The 22,380-nt window shown below is 44.3% G+C and overlaps 3 protein-coding genes across 3 annotated transcripts; all 3 read left to right on the top strand.

Annotated features, from left to right (window-relative positions):
- Nucleotides 1-930: 930 nt before the first annotated feature.
- Nucleotides 931-6,309, top strand: LOC139351367 (E3 ubiquitin-protein ligase TRIM39-like). Its single transcript, XM_070993227.1, has 6 exons — nucleotides 931-2,985; nucleotides 3,447-3,542; nucleotides 4,235-4,468; nucleotides 4,941-5,088; nucleotides 5,315-5,341; nucleotides 5,427-6,309. Exons 1-6 carry the CDS (start codon nucleotides 2,422-2,424, stop codon nucleotides 5,984-5,986), a joined length of 1,629 nt encoding a protein of 542 aa, XP_070849328.1. The 5' UTR covers nucleotides 931-2,421; the 3' UTR covers nucleotides 5,987-6,309.
- Nucleotides 6,310-7,066: 757 nt separating this feature from the next.
- On the top strand, nucleotides 7,067-16,994 carry LOC139351364 (E3 ubiquitin-protein ligase TRIM39-like). Its single transcript, XM_070993223.1, has 8 exons — nucleotides 7,067-7,130; nucleotides 8,825-9,291; nucleotides 9,407-9,598; nucleotides 9,878-9,973; nucleotides 12,159-12,392; nucleotides 13,476-13,623; nucleotides 14,561-14,587; nucleotides 15,377-16,994. The coding sequence occupies exons 1-8, from the start codon at nucleotides 7,124-7,126 to the stop codon at nucleotides 15,913-15,915; spliced, it is 1,710 nt and encodes a 569-aa protein (XP_070849324.1). The 5' UTR covers nucleotides 7,067-7,123; the 3' UTR covers nucleotides 15,916-16,994.
- Nucleotides 16,995-18,612: 1,618 nt separating this feature from the next.
- LOC139351360 (E3 ubiquitin-protein ligase TRIM39-like) lies at nucleotides 18,613-21,961 on the top strand. Its single transcript, XM_070993213.1, has 6 exons — nucleotides 18,613-19,563; nucleotides 20,307-20,402; nucleotides 20,516-20,746; nucleotides 21,024-21,171; nucleotides 21,290-21,316; nucleotides 21,408-21,961. The coding sequence occupies exons 1-6, from the start codon at nucleotides 18,613-18,615 to the stop codon at nucleotides 21,959-21,961; spliced, it is 2,007 nt and encodes a 668-aa protein (XP_070849314.1).
- Nucleotides 21,962-22,380: the final 419 nt, after the last annotated feature.

Raw genomic sequence — 22,380 nt, 5'->3', positions numbered from 1 at the left:
TTTGGAGGAAGTGAGAAGGATCAATAACATCTCAGAGACCTGGAGATGTGGTCATTTTTAGAACAGAACCCCCCTCTTTAAGGTCTCATTGACATCAGTGCCGTCAATATGCTGCAGAGCCAAGAAATCAATCTTTCTGAGGGCTCGGCGGGTGGCGGGTTTGAGGGTCATCATTCAAAGTTGTAGCCCAGAAATGGAAGAATGTTCTGTGAAATGACGCTGAGTGCATTGTCATGTTTTCTGATGGGAAAGCAGCTCACAGTATTGATTGTACAGTGTTTGGAAGGCGCAGCATCTTTTACCCCGACATTGATTTCTTTAGGATGTTTAGGAGAATTTAGGCCTGTCCTATTGTCGTGCTGACAACTTGCCATGCGCGACAGCATCAGCTATAGGGTAGAACATGCATGAATGTGAAGTGTCTGCTGGCAGAAAGCTGGTGTTCCCTCAGTGCTAGCTCAACGCCGCCCACTAGTGGTGGAGATGAAGGATCGCAGCTTCTAACACATTCAGTGCTGCCGTGCATTAAACTGAAAACTTTAATATTTAAAGGGGAATACAATAAAGATTCAAAATGTAATCAACTAATATGATTTAAATTGATGATTTAACAAACAAACAAACAAAAATGTTATCATAAAAACACATACTAGCTGCTTTTCTCTTGGGATGTCAACAACTTTTGGGTGGATTGCCATGACATTTTGACATTCATGCCCCTCGTTGCATGAACTGCAGTGAATTTTGTCATGTGACACAAATCTGATTTTCAGTGACCTAAAACTGTGCGGCGAAAGGCCAAAACTCACAGAAAAGCTGCATTTGGAAAAATCCCTGTGTACATCTGATGTGTGTGTGTGTGAGTGTGGAAATCCCTCTCTCATGCCCAGCTCCTGATCCCTGCTGATGACGCACACCTGCTGAAGCTGCCCACCTGCTGTCCAACAGCTCATCAGCCCGGCATCGTTTCAGCCCTGCCTCAACCCCCACTCGCTGCTGAATCACTGTTTTTACCAGAGTGGTAGTTAGACTTCAGGTCAACTCTGTTTATATTTCGAGCAGTTGATATTCTGGTTTTCTATCTAACCCGTTCTTTCCTTGTGCCTCAGGATCCTGTCAACATCAGCTGTACTTAGCATTTAACATTCTTATGCTAACAAGTTAAAATAAGAGCGTGAACATAGTACACTTTACCTTACACTCGTTAAACAAACGCTAACAGCATGCTAACATGCTGAATGGCAATGACGTTAGACTTTAGCTAAAAGCACCACATGCTCATTCTGCTGCATACATATTCATATTACATAACTGCCATACTGTTTAAGCAGTTAGCATACAAAAAGAATGCGCACACCCTCAAAAATCAATTTTTTTGGTCTGATTTGAGTTTTTTTGTATGAAACTATACACTAAAGTCTGCTTAGAGTCAGCGTGTAATATGCTTGTTGAGACATGCCGACTTGTTTCCTATTACAGGTTGTTTTATGTTCAGTTTTGGGGGTTTAAGAAAGGTCTCACAGGCCACCTTGTACAGTCTGTGAAGCCCACTGAGACAAATTCATATAAATAATCACATCTATCAACATTAACGTGACTCACTAATGCACAGCGGCTTTGAGATCGTCTTTTGTCGTTCCAAAACAAAAGAGAAAGCATCTGTGGAAACCTGGCAACACGAGCACCTGGGGAAGTACAAAGCTTCCCAGCAGTTACGTTTGCAGGAGGAGTAAAATGTGTTACTGCTTCACGTGCAAACATAAATAAGAGGATAGAGCGATCACAGATTCCAGCGGCTACAAACAGGAAGAGAGATCTTACCTAATACCTGTCACACCTGAGCGAACGGTCAAGAAACACACAGGTATGTCTTGATTTCTTATTTTCTATGTGTTGTGGGCTTATACATACGGTAATAGATATGGGTACTGTATTTTTGGGGAGTTCTTACTCTGTTTTCTTGCTACTATGATAAACAATTCAGACTACCTTCAGCTATGATGAATCATTTTATGGCTCTGTACGTAGAAAATGACATAAAAACTTGGCTCATTTTGGATAAATCTGCACTCGAGCTCAAGCTAAAACCCTGAATAATCTGTTTCTAATGAGTTTAATAATTCAAAATGTGCTGAAGGGCATTTAAACCTGAAAACTAGCGAAGTGATTTAATCTTTTTTATCGATCAATCTTGTGTAGACTCGCCCAAGTCATTTCCTCAAACTACCAAAAAACAACATTTATGATTTGCTTACTTTTATTTATAGCCTCGTTTTGGAAGCGGATTGTGAATCTCACATTCCATCAAACCTGTTCGATATGGGTGGAGTTGGATTTCACCCATTACATCATTAATCAGTCATTAGTTTTCTGTTCCTTGCTATTGTTCTGATTGGTTTCACTTCCGTTAGACCTTCGGACATGGCAGACGCACTGGATGAGCAACGCCTTCATTGCTCTGTGTGTTTGGAGCTTTACACCGATCCGGTCTCGACCCCGTGTGGACACAACTTCTGCAAGCTCTGCATTGAAAATTACTGGGACAGCGCAGAGGTGTACTGCTGTCCCCTGTGCAATGAGACGTTCTACCAGAGACCTGATCTCCGGATCAACGTCTCCTTCCGAGATGTTGTCAATCACGTCAGAAACACAAAGAGCATCAATGAAGCCTGCCAGGCCAAAGCCAGCGATGTGCCGTGTGACGTCTGCACAGGCGTGAGGCTGAAGGCCGTCAAGTCCTGCCTGGTGTGCATGGCGTCTTACTGCGAGAGACACCTGCAGCATCACAAGACAGCGGCGGCCCTGAGCAGACATAAGCTGATCGAACCGGTCGAGAGCCTGGAGGAAAGGATATGCAAGAAGCACGAGAAGATCCTGGAGCTGTTCTGTAAGACGGAGGAAAAGTTCATCTGTCAGATTTGTGCAGAGACAGACCACAGCCGGCACAAAGTGGTGACGGTAGAGGTCGCATCACAGCAAAAAATGGTAAAATTCAGTTTTTAGTATTTTCATTTTGCTGCTTTTGTCTTTTACGCAGAACAAAATATTATTATTCAATGCAGATATACGGGCTGATACAGGATTCAGAGCTCTACGCTGTGTATATAGTGTTTAAACTACATGACGTCAGTGTGGACATTTGCATGGTCAGGGCAAAATTCAGGATGGCTGATGGCCTCTAAAATTCATTTTACGTTGTACAATACGAACCAGTGGGGCAGGAAATCAGATGGATTGCTGGATGTTTTTATAGTTAAAGAAGCAGAAGTTTAGCTTCTTGCTTATTGCAGAGAAAGATTGACAGATGATGAAAAGTATGAAGACATTGACAGCAGTTACTTCAATAGTGAAACAAAGTGCATGACAACATGCTGTGATTGTGTTTGTAGGAATGAAAACTTTACTCTGTATTTTCACCACAGCTGATGCTTTCAATCCCCTCCCAGATTCAGGTAAAGAGGCGAGAGAGAGAAGTGCGTCTGATGATTCAGGATCGGCAAAACAGGATGGAAGAAATCCACCGCGCCCGCAAACAAACCAAGGTGACAGAACAGCTCCAGCTCTTCACACCTGCCTGAACTCATGCACAGTGCACACCTGTACTGCATTAGTGTGCCTTAATTAAGCCCCCACTCTGTAAACCTGAGAACTGCACAAAGAAACAAGCATTTACAGCCACACAGCTTCTGTCTGACTGAACGTGGAGCAGAAGAACTGTTAAAAACAACATGGTGTTTGACAGCAGAGGTGTTTTATTTGGCTGAAATTACTTACAATAAAGCAGCATTTACCACATAACAAACATTACAGTGTTGTTTGTATCTAGTTTGAAGCTCCATTCAATTCATAAGCTTCACATTCAGATTGTAAATCAACATTCGAATGCCGCTCAGCTTCGTTTCTGTTCACACCAGGTATTTCTGCACAGTTTCAGATAAAGATTAGGCTCCATTATCAGTATTAAAGTGTGTGAAGGATTGTTTCCAACCTGTATGACAAGAAAAATAGCAATGGTGCATGCTGTTTTTCTTTTTCCACTATGGCGCATGGACAATGTCAGAGCTGAAATAAGTTCATGTATGTTATCAAGAACAAATGAATAAATCCCACACTTAGAGTTAGGTTTGGGTGAAGGTTAGGGTTAGGGTTAGCACAGCATAACCATTCATGTCTGCTGCTGACACACAGGGTACGAGCTTTTAATGACGACATATTTTATTTGCTCAACTTTCAGAAGAATGAACGGAACGCAGTGGACGAAAGCATCCAGGTGTTTGTGTCTATTATAGAGTTAATGAGGAAGACCCACCAAGAGCTTATGGAGGAGATTAAGGCGAGAAGTGACGACGAACAGAAGAGGTTTGAAGAGCTCATCGAGGAGCTGAAGCAGGAAATTGATGACTTGGAGAGGAAGAATGTTGAACTCCAGCAGCTCTCACTTATCAAAGACCACATCACACTCCTGCAGGTCGGTGCTGGAATAATCTTATCTTGCTGTGTACAGTATGCTAAGGACAGAAGATGACTGGTTGTATCTCTTCTGGGCTCTAAATGAGAGGAAACATCTATACCATTGATGCAATAAAGGTCTACAGCCATGGTAGCAGCTGAAAGCAAATGAAGTCAGTTTCATTTATTTAGTCCAAATTCATAAATACGTTGCTGCAATAGATTGAGGGGTTGGTTTTATTAAGGAAATAACATAAAATTATTACCTGAATCTGCAGTTCCTTTCAGCTCTATGTAGCATTTTAGCATCTTGCAGGTCTTTGTTTTGGTTTTATGGCCCACAGCTTTACTGGCTCATCATTAAATTAACTTTACACATTAGCATGCTAACATTAACAACAGAAATGTGCTCATGTTTGGCATGTTGGCACACAAGTATGATAAGTTCCACAACTGCAAGCTAACAGCCAGCGACAACGTCAATTCAACAGGCGATCGACCGAGCCAATGTGCTACCATCGACTCTGGACTGGCCGAGCATCCCTGTTAATGAAGTGGATTTCCTGGGTTACGTGCGGACATCTTTGGTCAAAGCAAAAGAGTTCATCAACCTGGAAATTAGACACCAGGCAGCCAACGGTAAGCCTCATTAGCATTCTGCACATTTTTTGCTGGGATTAAACTAAGTGGAAGGTTATTTGACGAAAACAATAAAGAAAGAGTGATAAACCGTGTTGTCACTAACGATGAGTTGACCACAACAGGAGATTTGATAAATTGACCTATTTTTCTCTGTCATCTATCATTGGTCACATCAAAAGCATCATTTATCACATCACTGATTATGTTCTGTCTTCCCCCACAGACCTAAAGAAAGCGCAGAAATTTGCAGGTTTGTCACTTTTCATATTTGAAGTTGGATGATGTGTCGAAAGACATCAACATATTTAATTCTTACATCCCGTCTGTTCTGACAGAGGACATCGCCATTGACCCCGACACTGCGGGGCCCTGGCTCACTGTCTCTGCAGATGGAAAAGAGGTCAGACAGTCTCCAAAGAAGCAGAAAGTGCCAACCAGCCCAACGAGGTTCACCGAAAACACTTTCGCTGTTGCTACACGGGGTCTGACCACAGGCAGGCACTACTGGGAGGTCGGCGTGAAGGACAAATCCAACTGGCTGCTGGGAGTAGCATCCGGCACTTTGAAGAGGAAGGAGCAGATAACCCCCTCCCCGGAGAACGGCCTGTGGACTGTAGGTCACAGGGATGGAGGGCAGTACTTCGCATGCACGCGAAATCCATTCCCTTTCATGCTGTCTCCTCCTCCCCAGAGGGTGGGGGTGTTTGTGGATTACGAGGAGAGGCAGGTATTGTTCATCAATGTGGAGGCCAAGACTCACATCTTCACCTTCACAGAGTGCAACTTCACAGACCAGGTCTACCCCATATTTGATCCGTGTTTGGCGACAGAAAAGAAGGAGGTAGCTCCTCTGAAAATTATGATCCCGGAGATCAGACAAGGAAAACTGGTCTAGGTTTGTGACCCGAAGCAAAGGCCAAAAGTGCAGAAATCACATTCATCAGAAATACTTGCAAAAGCAAGTAATTGCATGCTTTATGATAGGATTGCAGAATAATTATATACTTGCATATCTTTCAATTTGTGGATATGTTTGACATTTGTAAACATTGTTCTAGCTGTAATATGGTCAAGATGATGGTGGCGGCCATGCTTGTGCAACACGCCCAGATGCACTGATGTAATGTAATGGATCTGAGGTGATTTTGAGGTTGTTTTTTAGCAATTAGAAACATGATCCCAACAGATTCCCCCTGAAATAAACATCAACAGTAATATATTTCCTGTCTTTGTGTGTGTCTTATTTTGTCTTAAAGGAAAAATGAAACTTAAAATCGCTGTATGACCTGACTTTTCTGCTTTCCATTAAATTGATCAGTACAAGCTGAAATAAATGAGGAGGGTTGAGGCTACAGCAAAGAAAGTCACTGCAATAATGACTGCTAAAGCTCACCGAAATGGAAATTTGTTTTTACTTATTGTCATTTTGGATATTTTTGTCATTGTTTTTGCACGTTCATTGTGTATGTTTGTGCATTTCCTTGTATAGTTTCAGTTTATTTGCCTTTTCGTGACATCAGTTCACTGATTTATAGCGTTTTTCGTGTTGCATGGATTCCATTGATCTGATGTATCAATACTGATTAGATATAGATATTTTTCATGCTTTTAGCCTATTTAAAACATTGAAAGAAAATGAACTTTGAAATTCATGGATTTTCCAAGATAATGCTTAAGTGACTGATGTCGGCTCTCAATCAGATTTTTTTCTTCTTCCACAGTCACAGTTTATGATCTCATAAACCTGTTTATGAGACTTTCTGAGGTGAGAGGATTGTGTAGCAACTGTTACCTTTCAGAATGACACAGGGTGTAAACTGCTCACTCACAGCCCGTCCTGCGCTTTTGCATAACTATGCCGCAGAGCTGTAGAAATCAGAGCGTGATAGCGCGGGAGGGCATGTGTGGAGGCCTGGGTGTGTCGCACTGAGAGTGGGAGGGCCACTTCAGGTTTCAGGAAGCACCTGTGAGCTTGGATTCACAGCAAAGTGCATGAAGTGAAGGACTGCGCTGCTTCACGTCAGAGAGAAACATGCAGAGTAAGTCCTCCTTTATCTTATGTGCTTTTTTATTGCCTCTTCTGTCGACTGTAGGACATTATGAAGCTGTTAAGTACAGGTTTCTGTAGATCTTGTGTTCAAACAGTGTAAAATGATCATGCTTCTTTACAGAGAGAAAACCTCCTTGAGTGTCGTTTACTAATAGAAACTTAAAGCTGAGGGCAGCTGTTTGTTTGATACTGATAAGCTGATATTTGTGAATCAACCTTAAAGTCCTGACATGATGCTGCTCCGGCTGACATGTTTCAGTCTAACTCAGTTCTCAGCAGCTCTTACATGATAAGAAAAAAATAATAACCACTGATTCTGTTACATCAATTTGATTTAAAATAATGACGTGATATTGAGGCTTAATTAAGAAATGCCAGCAGCAGTGGCTGTCGGTTGGTTGGAGCTGGCTCAGAGTAAATTTCCAAAGTGTGTTTTCTTTTAAACCTGAAGCAGCTGCTGTGAGGTAGAAGGTCCTGAGTTTCTGCATTCCTCAGATAACTTCTCAACAATCACTGGACACAATGACACACTTAAACTCACTTCCTGCTTGCGTGTGAAGGCTTCGCGTTCTCTGGCGCTGAATGTCAGAAAACTTCTAGGAAATTTGGGGTGAAAAAGCTGTTATTGTTATCGTCTTGTAGCGAATCTTCCCGCTTCTGTTGAGATGTGTGGCGTTGTTGCTCTCTTTCTGTTTGTTCACACTCACACTTATCAGCTCTGAGTATTAGTCACCGTCTCTTTACTCTCCTCATTAGATCCCTGCCCTGAGCTCCCAACATTTCCTCCCACGTGCCTGCTGATGTTTTGATAGGTCACCTGTGAGACATTTTGAGCCTCATGATTGACCAAAAATGGAGTTACATCTACATTTTGAGGATTTCACAGGTCGTCAGATTTTTTTCCAGTCATGCTATGAAACACTTATCACCCTTTTTTTTCTCCTCTGTGACTCTTTATGATGAAGCTCCAGAGGAACAATACCAGATTATACCTGTGCACATACTGACCTTTGGCCCTGTAGTCAAGACTGAGGGCAACACAGACACCATAAATCCTCAGCCCACGTCTCTCTGTAACATGAAGAGTGTTAAATTTAGTCACGCAAATAAATATTTCTCAGTTAAATGTCTAGCCATCTGTGGAGGGTGTATAAAGAGTGTGCTGATTTATCTGGTTTTAAGGGACACACGTCACTGCTGTGGTCAGCCAAAAATGGCCGTTTAAGTCGTCTGTGCAAGCAGGTTATTACAACACATATTTACGATTGTTGTTAGGCTGCAATCTCCAGTGGCCCCAGTAATTATGACAGGAGCAAAGGAGGAAGTCAGGTGACGTAGTATGACGAGCAAGAAGGTCCACATTTGAAGGAGAGTGGGATGGATGGGAAAAAATGTGTGTTTTTTTTAAATCTGCAAGTGAAACTGCTGTCCTGAAGGCAGTTTCACAGCAGTTCACACTTCAGTTCACGTCTCATGACTGTGACATCACTGCTGTGTGATCTTAGTGACTCTTAACATGAAGGTGTGAACGACCCTCTTGGATGGATGGCAAAACATGCTGGAAGCAAATCCAGCAGTCTACACTGAGTGTGTGTTGATGTGATATGCAGTTTCTCTTGTGTAGAAACATACCTAAAGGCTTGTGCATCTAATCTGTATCATCATCCTCCCTCTTTCTTCAAGGCAACATGAGCTCTCCGGGAGGCCGAGTCCTCTCTGAAGAGCAGTTCAGCTGCTCCATCTGTCTGGAGGTGTTCGTGGAGCCTGTCTCCACCCCCTGCGGCCACAGCTTCTGCAAGGCCTGCCTGCAGGGCTACTGGAACCACAGCAAGAAGTTCGTCTGCCCCATGTGCAAGAAGAGCTACTCTAAAAAACCCGAGATGAGCGTCAACAGGGTCCTGGCGGAAATCTCCACCCAGTTCCAGGGCCTGGTGCTGGCCGGAGGGGCTGAGGGGGCCTCACGGGGATCCACGCTGAATCTGAGCTCAGATGCAGCCCACCCGGGCTCTCAGGGGCCCGACACCGGGGAGTTCGCCCGGCCTGGGGAGGTTCCCTGTGATGCCTGCATTGGGAGGAAGTTAAAGGCACTCAAGTCTTGTGTGAACTGTCCGGGATCATTCTGTGAGACCCACCTCAGACACCATAAAAAGGTCAGTTTTTCGTCTTCTGTACAATTATCACAAGGCGAGCTTTCCAAACCACAGTCCCGAGTTCGCTGCTCCTACATTTGCCCGTTCACGTCAACGGCCGTCTTTCTCCACGCAGGTGAAGTCTCTGATATCTCATCGCCTGATCGAACCCACTTTCCACCTGGAGGACAAGATCTGTAAGAAGCACGAACGTCTCCTGGACGTCTACTGCCGCACGGACCACGTCTGCATCTGCGCTGCCTGCGCCGAGGCCACGCACAAGTCCCACGACACCGTCTCCATCGACCACGAGTGGAAGAAGAAGATGGTGAGCCGTTGCTGCTGTTCGTCCAGTAATGTGCCGCTACAAGCTAATTTTCTCAGCTAGTTTTCTGACTGATTGATGGACTCAGCTTTAAAACCTTCACACCTTTTACATGTAGCTGTTTGTCCTCTGTATGTGAACAGCCTCAGATTGTTCTCTTGCATGAAAAGCAGCTGATGAAGGCCTCACTGACAGTTACGAGGACTTTCATGTGATTTTCACGGTACAAAGCTGTGCTGAGCTTGATCTCGGTGAGCCACGATACTGATTTTCTTCTCACAGAGCAATCTGGGTAAGAAGAGGTCAGAGCTCAAACACCTGATCAAGGAGAGAGCCAAGAAACTGGAGGAGATCAAACAATCCATCAAGGTCATCAAGGTGAGTCGGCCGACGTCTGGTAGAAGAATAGTTAGGAACCAAGCTCTCGCCTGTGAGTCTGAACACTGAATGTGTGACAAAACACTGCTTGTTTGAAAGTTTTGGTGTCATTTTCAGCTCTTTAAAGCATAAAAGCAGTGCGAGGAGCAGCTTTTTTTCACCCTGCCTGCAGCCCCTGTTTGAACAAACCCACGCAAATAGTTTCAAGGAACAAACAAGGCTTCCTATTTAAAATTGGACAAATATATTGTTTACAGGATAAGCCTCTTAACACACACCATCTCTCCAGAGTGCATAAGGAAGAGGATAAAAACACGGCGAATCGTAAACAAAACATCATCAGAGTTGTTCTCGTGACATTAACTCATAATTAGAAAACTGAACAAGAGGAACTTTATTTCAGATGAGAATAATTAATCCTAAAACACTGTGGATTGAAATGTGTAGCGCTAAAAAAACAAAGCTTAACGTCTTATTAAATGCACTGAGGTATATGGCTGTAATACATGAACATGAGCTAATTCATCTTTCCTCTGGCAGCAAATCAAGAGCTTGATGCATATTTCAATGATGGGCGTGAAATTGACATTTCAAAATAAAAGCAAGATTCACCTTTGCTTTGTTAGGGAATCTGTCGCACATCATCTCTGTCATACCTCTCGTGCTCTGTGGCAGTGACGAAGGCGGCCTGCTCATGCAGTTTGTTTTCTCTTAAGTAAATACGCTCGTATCCACGTCTGTGGTGGCCCAACCGGTGTGACCAGCAGGAAGCTTTACCTTTAGTTTCTCACACCCTGTGTTTAACTGCAGCCTCACGGCAGTAAAACTTAAAGATGAGAATTAAAAACATGATTTTCTGCTTTTGTTCAGATAGATTAAAGGATTGTAACCATAGCTGTAAAACGACTGAAATGCTAATGAGGTTTTGAGCGGTTTTCTGTAATAATCCAGTGAGTAATATGAGTGTTTCAAACCCCAGAGATTAAATGCCATCAGGCTAAAATGAAACTGTATTAAATAACACATGATCAACATACTGCTGATGTCTTTCACCCTTATGAAACTAACTGCATTTCTTTCTCAGCCAACCGTCCCGGGTTCAGTGCAGCTCATTTAGCTTCCTGCTCGGTGACATTTTCATACTTTTATAAACACAATGAGGATTTAGTTGAATATCAGGATGTTCACATCTGTGTGTGTGTGTGTGTGTGTGTGTGTGTGTGTGTGTGTGTGTGTGTGTGTGTGTGTGTGTACAGTATAAACACACAACTGCATGTTGGCGCGTGTGTGTTCGACTGATAGATAAAGACGAGGATGCATCATTGGATTGTTTTGAGGAATCATGCACAGGAGGGAGCTAAATAAATACCATGCATATCAAATATCATGAACCTCTTCATATACCTGAATTACAGTAGACTGCAGATTAATGTTGAAACCTATGGGAAAATTTGAAATCGAAAGCTCGGTAGTTTCCTTCGCTTTGCTGCAGGAAGACATAACCTGTTAATCCAGTTGTACGAGCAGCAGCAGACAGGAAACAAAGGATAAAACAGAAACAGGCTAATTTGTCAGACATTGTAGTCCACAGACGCTTTAAAGCAAGGCGCGTTTATTTGTTTCACACCCTCAACAACACGTTGCTTTACAATGTACGGAGGACAAGAAGGCACTGAGCCAAGCTGTGAAACAGACACGAGGTAATATATAAAGGCACATATACGTATAATTTTAAAAAAGAGCAAAATAACAGAGTAGATAAAAACGACATCGTATGAATTTAGAATCTGACTAAAGGTCAAAGCTTAGACAGCAGACGATGAAATATTCTTTAGTCTGCAGTATAGATCTTTTCATTAGCCTGACGGATGCCCTTGTTGTCAGACTTGTAATGCAGGCTTTACGTCGTAGTCTCCAATCTCATGCTGGGATAACCCTGATGACATCACAGTGATGTCATCTGGGTTATTTTCTCACAATAGAAAGCTCCTTCAGAGCCACAGACAACATTATGAAACTGGTTTCACTGACTTTGCTGTAACTTACTCCCAGTCTGACCTCGATGTTTGGTCTCTACCAGTCATGAAGTAATCGTGCAGACTGGAACCCCCCCCATCCTTTTTTTTTCGACATCCATGCTGCACATGCTCACATTCGCCTCCACCTCATGTCTCCTCCGTCGCAGGCCAGCGCTCAGAAGGAGCTGGAGGACAGCTGGCAGGTTTACGCTGAGCTGCAGCGCATGGTGGAGCAGAGCCAGGCGGAGCTGGTGGAGGTGATCGCCACGAGGCAGCGCGAGGCCGAGCGTCACGCGCAGGAGCTGGCCCGAGGTCTGGAGAACGAACTCAGCCAGCTGAGGAGGAGGAGCAACGAGCTGGAGGCCTACGCCCACACCCAGGACAGAGTGGTCTTCCTGCAGGTAGTGAAAGGCTTCCAGTGACATGACGGCGGCGGCCATGTTGGGGGCTGACCTCTTGAGAAGCTATATGGGATATGATTAAAGGTCCAGAGTTTGAGACTTAAGGGGATCAACTGGCAGAATATGCTGTTGCTGTTGCACCACCCTCCACAATGTCCCATTTTCACCCAGCTTTGGGCGTAGCTCTTCCGATTCTTTCATTGCTGCTGATCAATATTTCACACCGAGACCACACTCCGACTGTAATTTTAAAAATGCATGCTGGCATTTCAAGTACAACTTCATTAGTCATGATCCAGCATGTAGCCTACATACACAAAGCACACTTAATATGCATTTAGGACACAGCAAGGAAGCTAATTAGTTAAAAGGCTAAAACCTTCAAAACAGCAGCGTAAGCTTACTTAGACTCATGGCAATGTGAGAGATGTCAATTTTAAAAGACTAATGTGACAGAAGAAGGCTGGAACAGTGTATTTTTAAAGCCATCTCATCATAATTTATCTGGGCGATATCCACACAGCCAATTATCAGGTGGACCTCTGTGGTTGCACCAGCTGTTGTCTCCATAAGATCTGCGACACAACATCAAAAGCCTCTATGAGCAGAGCCAGCTGCTGTGGAAGTTCCCCCTTGTGCATTTCTCTGTTTACGTAGATAAAATGTTGACTTCCTCTCGCGAAAGTCGTCTTTGAAGTCGCTCATTTAGAATCTCATCCAGAGAGGATGAGGAGGAGCGAAGACATACCCAAACACAGTGTAATCTGTAAGTCCGCTGATATGAATTTCTTCTTCTGGACAATATCCTGCACTGACTGCTCTGTGGTTTTTCTGTCAGAGTGATAATGTGCAGTGCTCTGCATTACTAGACTTAGATTTATAGAACCAGATCTACACACTTTCCAGACTTTTTTCACCTTAAACCCATTTAAATCAACAAGACAGCGCTGAGCATAGTGAGAATTTCTCCACATCTGCGTCACACTGTTTTCTTTTCACTGCAAAGACTTTATTTCCCCTGAGGCCCCATTACGTTTTAATTTAATCTCACCTTGCACAACCTTGCTCTTCTGTTTCCTGCAGAATCTGACGACGCTGCCGCCCGCACCCGAGCCCGCTGATTGGTCGGCGGTCAGCATCAGCACCGACATCTACCTGGGAACCATCCGCTCCTCCGTCAGCAGCCTCATCGACAAGTTCCAGGAGGAGCTTAAAAGGCTGTACGGCAAAGGTGAGGGCGACCGGGCGAAGTTAATTTCTCGCTCCGTTATGATAAAACAAGGCGATTTGCCAAAGATGCATTTTAGATTCACCGTGTCGAGAAAGAAAATAAGTAAATAAACGAGAATTTATCTGCAACATATCGACAACATGCACACACTATGCCACCAGGGAAGCAGGCCCATTTGTGTTACTGATACACAGGGCTGGACAAAATAAAAGAAACACCTTGTAACAATGTAGACACATTGAACAATACTGCAAAGCCATAAATGGCTTTAAAAAGGTGAATGAAACATTAACTTAACATCTATTAAACATCACAAGCTTCACATGAATCTACTGAAAGGCTGTTGTACTGGATTGTTGGGTGTTCCTATTATTTTAGATCCATGCTAATTTTTAGAACATATGATCAACAGAACTTTATGAATTCATTATTTCTAACGTGCTGCATCCTTATATAATAACTGCTGGTGCTTTTTGGAGTCCCTACCACTTAAGAACCTACTACACAACTACTACACACAGCGCACTGTGCAGGGTGTCTGTGTGGCTGATCTGTGTGAAGTTGCAGTGAAACCCTCCCCTGTACTACGCTTCCTGTGCAAAATCCAAATCAGGGGTATGTAGGTCACTGTACGAGCACTTCGAAATAGAAAAGTGACTCATCGTTGCACCAACCGCCCCGACACACTCACACGTCCACACATGCAAGATGGTCGGACAGCTGGAGATGGTGTTGATGCCACAGCTCTTCCACTTGGAATCGGTGGAGAGGCTGCAGAGTGACGGTGGCACATGGTTTGAGCGTTTACAGCTCTGGATTAGAGCTGCATGTTTACCACCCACACGTGCCATCTGCTTTGACTTTGACTCTTTAGCTGGATGATTTGCTGACTCGCTCTCTCTCTTTCTGTCTGTGTTTTGCTCTCTCTCTCTCTCAGAGCTCCGGAAGGTTCAGAACTATTCAAGTGAGTAAGACGTTAAATTGTCAGATCTGTTGATCTGTAGGCTTCCACTTGTTTGGGGCAGAAAGTCCTGATTCTTCTTATAAGAGATGTTAGGAAAAAAGGGAGGAGTTTATGAAACCATAACGTGATGTTCAGGTCTCCATATTGTCCACACGATGGCCCCACCTCTTCAGAGCTCACTCAGGGTCATGCAGCGAGTTCATGAGTGTAAAGTTACACCTTCGCAGCGTCCATTTACTCAAGAAACTGTACTTGAGTGCAATATTGAGGTACTTGCACTTAACTTGAGTAATTTCAGTTAATGCAACTTTACTCTTACCATGACAGATGGAAATACTGAACTTTTTACTCCACTAAATCGATTTTAAAGTTTAAAGTTTTTCAAGTACATGCAAAACTATGATCAAATATGAAAGATTATTATGGACTAAAAGCCCTGCACACCTGCACAGGTGTCTGCAGTTATTGTGGCCGTCAGGTTAGAGTTGTGCAAAGCAAAGCAATGCTAGGGTGTAGGTGAGGCCACCAAACTCCATGCACAAATAAACTTAATTAAGCTTTAACTTAAACAAAACTAACAGAACAGTGACAAAAAGGTGAATTAAAGCTCAGTGAAAGGGTGAAAACTCAGAGGGGCCATTTATTCAAGAGTACTTTTAGTTTTGATGCATTTTGCTGAATATACTTCTGCACTTTTACTCAAGAAGACATTTTAAAGTAGGACTTTTTCATGTGTTTTCACATTGTGGTGCAAGTGAAGAATAAGCTCTTCTTCTCTGTCCTGTCTAGGTGAGGTGATTCTGGACCCTGCCACGGCCCAGAGGAACCTGGTGGTGTCCGAGGATGGCCGCCAGGTGAAATATGAAGAGCGTAAGGCCTCCCACACAGAGGGTCCGAAGCGCTTCAGCCCAGCCCTCTTCGTCCTGGGCCGCGAGGGTCTCAGCTCTGGGCGGCACTACTGGGAGGTAGACGTGGGGCGCAAGACGGCCTGGACGCTCGGCGTGGCCAGTACCTCAGCCCGCCGCAAGGGTGAGATCAAGCTGAGTCCTGAGGGGGGGTACTGGTGCCTGTGGCTGAAGAACGGGGAGGTGAAGGTTTTGGCTTCATCCCGCCTGCCTCTAATGCTGCAGTCCCAACCCAGCAAAGTGGGAATCTTCCTGGATTATGAAGGAGGACAGATTTCTTTCTATGACGCGAAGGCACGCCTGCATCTCTACACCTTCGTCGATACCTTCAACGAGAGTCTGTACCCGATCTTCAGCCCCTGCCTCGTCCAAGACGGGAAGAACTCATCTCCTCTCATTATAACCCCTGTTAAACACACCTGAGACTGGCGGCCAGTCAAAAGCCAGTCAAGGGTTAAAGTTTAATATCATATTTAGGACCAGAAAAGTTTGGTGCAAAGTGCAGATTTTTCATTTGGAACAGGTGATTTGAACCTTTATTCAGTCTTAAAATAAGATTCATTCTCCTCAGTGAGCGAACTTGACCACAGTTTTACATGTAAGCACTTTATCTCAAACAACTTTTAAAAAAAGTCATTTTGTATATCAAAACCAGCAGCTACAACACTCTTTCATCATATGAAAGTGATATTTGTTCTAATGAAATCAGGCTCAGCACAGATCCTATAAAGGCCGCTGACCTGGAGTGACTGTTTGGAAGAAAGCTTTGTGATTCCAGAGCGTGTTTGGGTCAAAGGAAACCAAAATGAAGCGTGGATGCTGCTTGGTATTGACTGACTGCATCTTACAGAGAAAAGTATTCCCATTTTGGTTCCTCAGAAGCACCAAATAATTCCTTTATTATGCATACTTTCATCTCTAATTGTATATTTAAGTATAAAAACATGTGAAGGACTAGAGGGGATTATTCTAAGGGCCAGACTCGAGCTGTGGGTCTTTCTTGTTGAAGGCCTGCTTCAGCTGCACATGTTGACGTTGTTGAATGTGAGTTTTGCTGTTCTTCTGCCACTGTCCTGACTGTCTAAGTCCTTGTTTAAAGGTGTGGTGAGTCATTCTGGAGGAAGATTAACATTCTCTGAATCTGAAGTGCACGCTGAGCACAGCTCTGTGAATGGGAAACGACAAAGTGGCCACCTGACACTCTTTCGGCCAATCAGGAACAGGTGGCGTCCGACAGAGTGACTCATCCCACCTTCAGCTTTAACTATGAGGCTTTGGAGATTTTACAGATTAAAGCAGTGAACTTAAGAAGATGTACATTTAGTATCTGGAGGCCTGCCTGGGGGACCAAAAGAGAGATTTCTGTACACACTGGAAGACATTGTGTCCAACGTCCAAAAACTTTACCTGGATCCAGGATTGTTCATGGACCGATGTTCTTTTTTTATATCAAATGTTTGCTTTTGTACTTTCTTTCTGAACTTGTTCATTAAAGATCAATTAAAAGACACTCTTTAACGTACTTTTCATTCCATATAGTGAGAGTGATCAACGACGGATCAAGTGATTGCGTGCATTCAGCCTCGTGGAGCGTTTTAGCTTCTTTCAGCTAATTGTTTTGTTTGTATCCAGTGTTTTTCCTCTCTTTCCTTATAGGTGTGCTCTGGTGCATATCACTGCAAATGCCAACTCAATCAATCAGCCAGTTTAATATGTAGTTCAGAGAACATAAATAGATCAGACACACCATCAGGTGTTGCCTTTGGCAGCCTGAATTCAGAATCTTTTGCTCCACCTGCAGGAGGTGGACAAAATAGCAGGAACACCTTGCAGTATATCAAAGTAGCTCTCAATGCCAAATGAGTGAAGCTCGTGTTTTTATTGACATTTCAAATGACACAAATCACAGCTTGTGACTTTAAAACCACAATTTTAGCCAATAGATATCAAGAAACTAATAAAATGAGCTTTAACAAACTGGAATTTCATGTCGTGTGGCAAAGCTGCTGTAAGGGTTAAAGCCTCCTGGAGCTCTGAGGGCCATGGCCTGGGGTATAAATTTGTATCTGGGGTAAAAAGAGGGGGGGGGGTGGAGGGAGGGGGTTGTATTTTGGGTCTGAGGTGTGTGTGTGTGTGTGTGTGTGTGTGTGTGTGTGTGTGTGTGTGTGTGTGTGTGTGTGTGTGTGTGTGTGTGTGTGTCTATTAGTGGGGGGAGGTGGAGGTGGCGGTGGTTACAGCCTGTCTCATGTGTCAGTGTACAGCGTGAGCCTTGAGGCAGCTGCTGTCTGGTGAGTGTCCCCATATCTCTGCTTTTTCTGTGGCTCCTCGTCCTCTCCTGCCTTTTCTTTTCTATTCTGTCACATCTGCTTTTCTGTGCACCAGCAGGTCTCTTCAGAGAGTGTCTGTTGTTTGTATCTTTCGTTTGTTTCATTACTGTTTGGCTGCTAAAGAGCTGTGACCTGAGCTGAGGGCTTTTTTCTGCTGCAGCCTGCTCAGTACGGATACAAATAAAATCCAAGAAAAGACTTTAATCAGAGCTACAAGTTTGTATTTTCTGAGGCATCAGATGTTTCAGCGTCAAAATAGCCCGGATTATTGTTTAGAGAAGGGAAGCACGACTGGACCAATATTTTTGGAAGATGTTAATCTGGTCCACGAATACCAAGGCCTCAAGCAGAGTGTGAGAAGACAGACTGGTTTACCTACAGCTTCAGACGCTCTGCCAGTGTACAAGCTAATTAAACAAGAAAATTAAAAGGATCCTTATCAAAAGCATTTGCTTATATTGTGTGTCGATATATTATCAGATACGGCCTCAAAAATCCAGTATTGGTCAGGCTGAAGAATCAGAAACAGAAATAAATGCACAGTCTGACATCACTGCACTTACAGGGGCTCATTTATTACAGGACAGAAAAAGACTAAATGTGACTTAATCTGACGGTGCAAAATCTTCAATTGACAGAAATCTTTGCAGTGATAAATGAGTCTCATGTCATGCTCTACTTAGTAGATCTGCATGAAAATGACCCCAAATCAAGTCCCGCCATCTAACCCCAGCGACCTCAATATCACAGCAGGTTTGATGACCCGTTCAGAGCCTGGTTTCTTGCGCTGAAAATGACCCTGCCTCTCCGCCGTGTAGGAATGGCCACCACTGGGAACCTTTCCGAAGAGCAGGTGCACTGCTCCATCTGTCTCGACGTCTTCACCAACCCGGTGTCCATCCCCTGCGGACACAACTTCTGCCAGAGCTGCATCCTGGGATACTGGAAAACCAGCCCTCTGTACCAGTGTCCTATGTGCAAGAAGTCTTTCTACAAGAGGCCGGACATCAGCATCAACACGGTCCTGAGGGAAATTGCAGAGCAGTTCAAGGAGATCAGGGTTAGAAGTGTGGAAGGAAAGGTGAGTAAGGAGGAAGAGGAGGACAGGCCGGAAAAGAAGTGGACAATGGAAAGAAGGAAAAAGGAGGATGAGGAGAGGCTTTTGGAGGAAGATCAGAGGCAGCAGCTTCTGGAGGAGCTGAAGCAGAAGCAAGAGGACAGGAGGAAGAAGGAGAAAGCAGGGGAGAAAAGCCCACTACAGGAGGAGCTACCACCGCTGATCCCTCCTGTGTCAGCACCCAAAACCTCTCCTCCGCCGTCACCCCAAGCCACAGCTCAGGGGCCGCCCCCGCCTCCGCTGCCCCAAACATCGCCCCCGCCCTCACCTCAAATACCATCATCTCCAGCTCCTCCATCCTCACCTCCTCCACTTCCACCTCCATGCTGGGAGGAGGTCCTCTGTGATGTCTGCCTGGGGGAAGGCAGGCCAAGAGCGGTCAAATCCTGCCTGGTGTGTCTGACCTCCTACTGCGAGGAGCACCTGAAATCTCACTCGGCCAGGTTCACCAAGCACAAGCTGATGGAGCCTGTGGCCAACATGGAGGACAGGATGTGCCCGAAGCACGAGAGGCTCCTGGAGCTGTTCTGCAAGAAGGATCAGACCTGTGTGTGCGTGCTCTGCACTGAGACGGACCACCGGGCGCACTACACCGTCCCTGTGGAGAGGGAATGGACAGAGAAAAAGGTGAGATGGACCTTTACCTAACGAAGTTAGGTAAAGGCTTTCGCTTGAGCTCTCAAAGGGCCAAACAATCCCAAAGGAGCTTCCACTCAGTCTAAGGTATTCAAAGTGTGTCACATAAGGGAGTAAAACAGGTTTTTAGGTTTACATAAGAGGGTAAAGCAAAAATGAAAGTAACTTAGATGCACAAACGCATATTTGACCCTGATAACAGATACACATTCTGCTGGGGAATAAACCAGCAAAGCAAATAGTCAGGGATGAGATTATATACTGCCGTCTTCAGTGTTTGGCAGTAATCTAGCTGCATTAGTATAAGGGATTACAATTTGAATTCAGGCTTTAAATTACTCCAGTAACTCCCAGTGTTCATTGGAAACTAAGCTAAAGGATGTGTTAGCTTAGTGGCGAGAGGCGGTTGGCCAAAAGCCGCTATCAAATGAGGAGAAATGCAGCTCCTTGTTGTTGCAAAGTCATCTTATTGACATGTAGCGTGGTCTTACCTGGCTTGTTAACGTTAGCCACAGTGTGCTACGTTCACGAGTCACCTAGTTTTGTGTGTGCAACCAAAGAGGCTAAGCTAGCTGCTAGATCACCAGTAAATCCTCTTTTTAAACCAGAACCTCTTGTCATGTACTTCACTAACTAACTTTTAAAGGAAAACAATTACAACTGTAAAAGTAAGGACCAAGTTATCACGTGTTAGCATGTCGTCAGCCTTGCTTGTGTTAAATCATGTTGTGCAGGCGCAGCTGAAGAGGACAGAAATAGACGTCCAGCAGATGATCCAGGACAGAGTGAAGAAGGTGGAGGAGATGAGGCAATGTGTGGAACTGAACAAAGTGAGTCCCCCTGAGATTAAATATAGACTGCTGTCACCGAGCACCATCATCAAAGGCATTTAAACAAAGATTATTGCTCGACATAGATTTGAGTATTTTGCCTGTATTCTCAGGCGAGTGCTCAGAGGGAGATTGAGGAAAGCATGCAGGTCTTCTCAGACCTGATTCGCTCCATCCAGAGGACCCAGGCCGAGCTGGTTCTGACCATAGAGGAGAAGCAGAGGCAGACGGAGAGGTGGGCCGAAGGCTTCATCACTGAACTGGAACAGGAAATCGCTGAGCTGAAGAGGAGGAAAACAGACCTGGAGAACGTGGCTCGGACCGACCACATTCACTTCTTAAAGGTGAGAGAACCTTCCTTTAATGTGAAAGGTCGGGGGTCACTTTAAAGGTAAATACAAGAGGTTTTTTAGTGTTGTTGTCAAATGTTGGAAACCCATTACATTATTTTTGCTGAAACAACAGTGCCCTCTTCCTGTACTGATGTGTAATGCAGTCCAAAAGCACCTATTTTAAAATACACTGTAGACTCAACGCCGTGGAAATAATCTCACAGTCTTGTATAAAGTAGATAAATACGACTTGTTTCTGAGTCATTTTTTCTGCTCCATCTCTTTGTAGAACTTCCCAGCCCTTAGCACTCCTCCCTCTGTCAAAGACTGGTCTGAGACCAGTGTTCCCACTGACACATGCGTAGGCATGATCAGGAGAGCCGTGTCCAAACTGGAGGCAACATTAAATGAACTGATTGATAAACTGGCTGAAAGTGGTAAGATTTCCTGTAATGTTCCCATATATCTTTCATATGTTTCTGTTCATTTTGATTTTAAATTCAGAGCATCACCAGAATAAGCTTAACACAGCATATCTTTTTTTTTTTTTTACAGAGATTAAGAAGATCCTGAAATATGGAGGTAAAATGTTCTTTTGGCATTTGGTTTGATCATTTCATCATCTTTGAAGCTTCCAGCAGACTAAATCCATCATTGTCCTGTGTTTGTGCAGTGGACGTCACTCTGGACCCTGACTCGGCCAACCCTTGGCTGCAGCTTTCTCAGGACAGACATCAGGTGAGACACCTGGGTGCATGGCAGGACCTCCCAGACCACCCCGATCGCTTTGACACAGTGGTCATCGTCCTGGGCCGCGAGGGCTTCACCTCAGGGAGACATTACTGGGAGGTCCAGGTGGGGGACAAGGACGACTGGTACCTGGGCATCGCCAGGTCTTCTGTCAACAGAAAGGGCAGGATCTCTGTAAGCACTACCCAGGGCTACTGGGCTCTGGCCATGAAGAAAGGCCAGGAGTACCGGGTGTCAACATCCCCGCCAACACTGCTTGCCCTCGACCCCAGGCCCAAGCGGGTGGGGGTGTACGTGGACTACGAGGAGGGGCAAGTGTCCTTTTATGACGTGAAGGCTCATACTCATATTTACACCTTCAAAGACATGTTCAAAGAGAAGATTTTGCCCTTTTTCTACCTGTACTGCTGCGACAAAGCCTCTGATACCATGGTGATTTGTCCAGTGAATGAGAAAAGTCTGATCAAGCAAAGCTAATAAGACAGTCAGCCGGTAAAAACCGCACTAAAACACCCACGCGAAGGTGATAACTGACTGTTTCGGTGTCGCCGTAACTGCTGCGATAAAATCTTGTATTCTACGTGTTATGTATATTTATTATATGTATAGTGTAGCTCAACAAATATACTTGTACACCTTATCATCATATCAGCTCAATGAAGCTCAATGAAAGACTTAAAGGGAAATATGCTTATTCTTTTTCTTGATGAGGGTTAACGGGGGGACACAGCTAGCCTGTCTCTGTCTCAAAAACCATTTTGCAGCATTTTAAGTTTCACCTGAGTTTCTCATATAACTCTCAGCAAGACCGCTCCAAGCTGAAGTATTCCCTGAACTGCATGACATGTCAAATAAATCAAAAGGAAGTGTAGTTTTTAGATCTCTGTCCATGATTG

This window comes from Chaetodon trifascialis, chromosome 23 (assembly GCF_039877785.1).
Source record: "Chaetodon trifascialis isolate fChaTrf1 chromosome 23, fChaTrf1.hap1, whole genome shotgun sequence".
Classification (NCBI taxonomy): Eukaryota; Metazoa; Chordata; class Actinopteri; order Chaetodontiformes; family Chaetodontidae; genus Chaetodon; species Chaetodon trifascialis.
The sequence above is the reverse complement of the archived record's forward strand: the minus strand, read 5'-3'. Positions and strand labels throughout refer to the sequence as shown.

Excerpts from the sequence above, each read along its gene's own strand:
- LOC139351360 (XM_070993213.1), top strand. The coding sequence starts at position 18,613 with ATGACCCTGCCTCTCCGCCGTGTAGGAATGGCCACCACTGGGAACCTT. Across the intron at positions 21,172-21,289 it reads TGATAAACTGGCTGAAAGTG|AGATTAAGAAGATCCTGAAA; the intron begins GTAAGATTTCCT and ends TTTTTTTTACAG. Across the intron at positions 21,317-21,407 it reads GAAGATCCTGAAATATGGAG|TGGACGTCACTCTGGACCCT; the intron begins GTAAAATGTTCT and ends GTGTTTGTGCAG.
- LOC139351367 (XM_070993227.1), top strand. The coding sequence starts at position 2,422 with ATGGCAGACGCACTGGATGAGCAACGCCTTCATTGCTCTGTGTGTTTG. Across the intron at positions 3,543-4,234 it reads GCGCCCGCAAACAAACCAAG|AAGAATGAACGGAACGCAGT; the intron begins GTGACAGAACAG and ends CTCAACTTTCAG. Across the intron at positions 5,342-5,426 it reads GAAAGCGCAGAAATTTGCAG|AGGACATCGCCATTGACCCC; the intron begins GTTTGTCACTTT and ends CTGTTCTGACAG.
- LOC139351364 (XM_070993223.1), top strand. Across the intron at positions 13,624-14,560 it reads TAAAAGGCTGTACGGCAAAG|AGCTCCGGAAGGTTCAGAAC; the intron begins GTGAGGGCGACC and ends TCTCTCTCTCAG. Across the intron at positions 14,588-15,376 it reads GAAGGTTCAGAACTATTCAA|GTGAGGTGATTCTGGACCCT; the intron begins GTGAGTAAGACG and ends TGTCCTGTCTAG.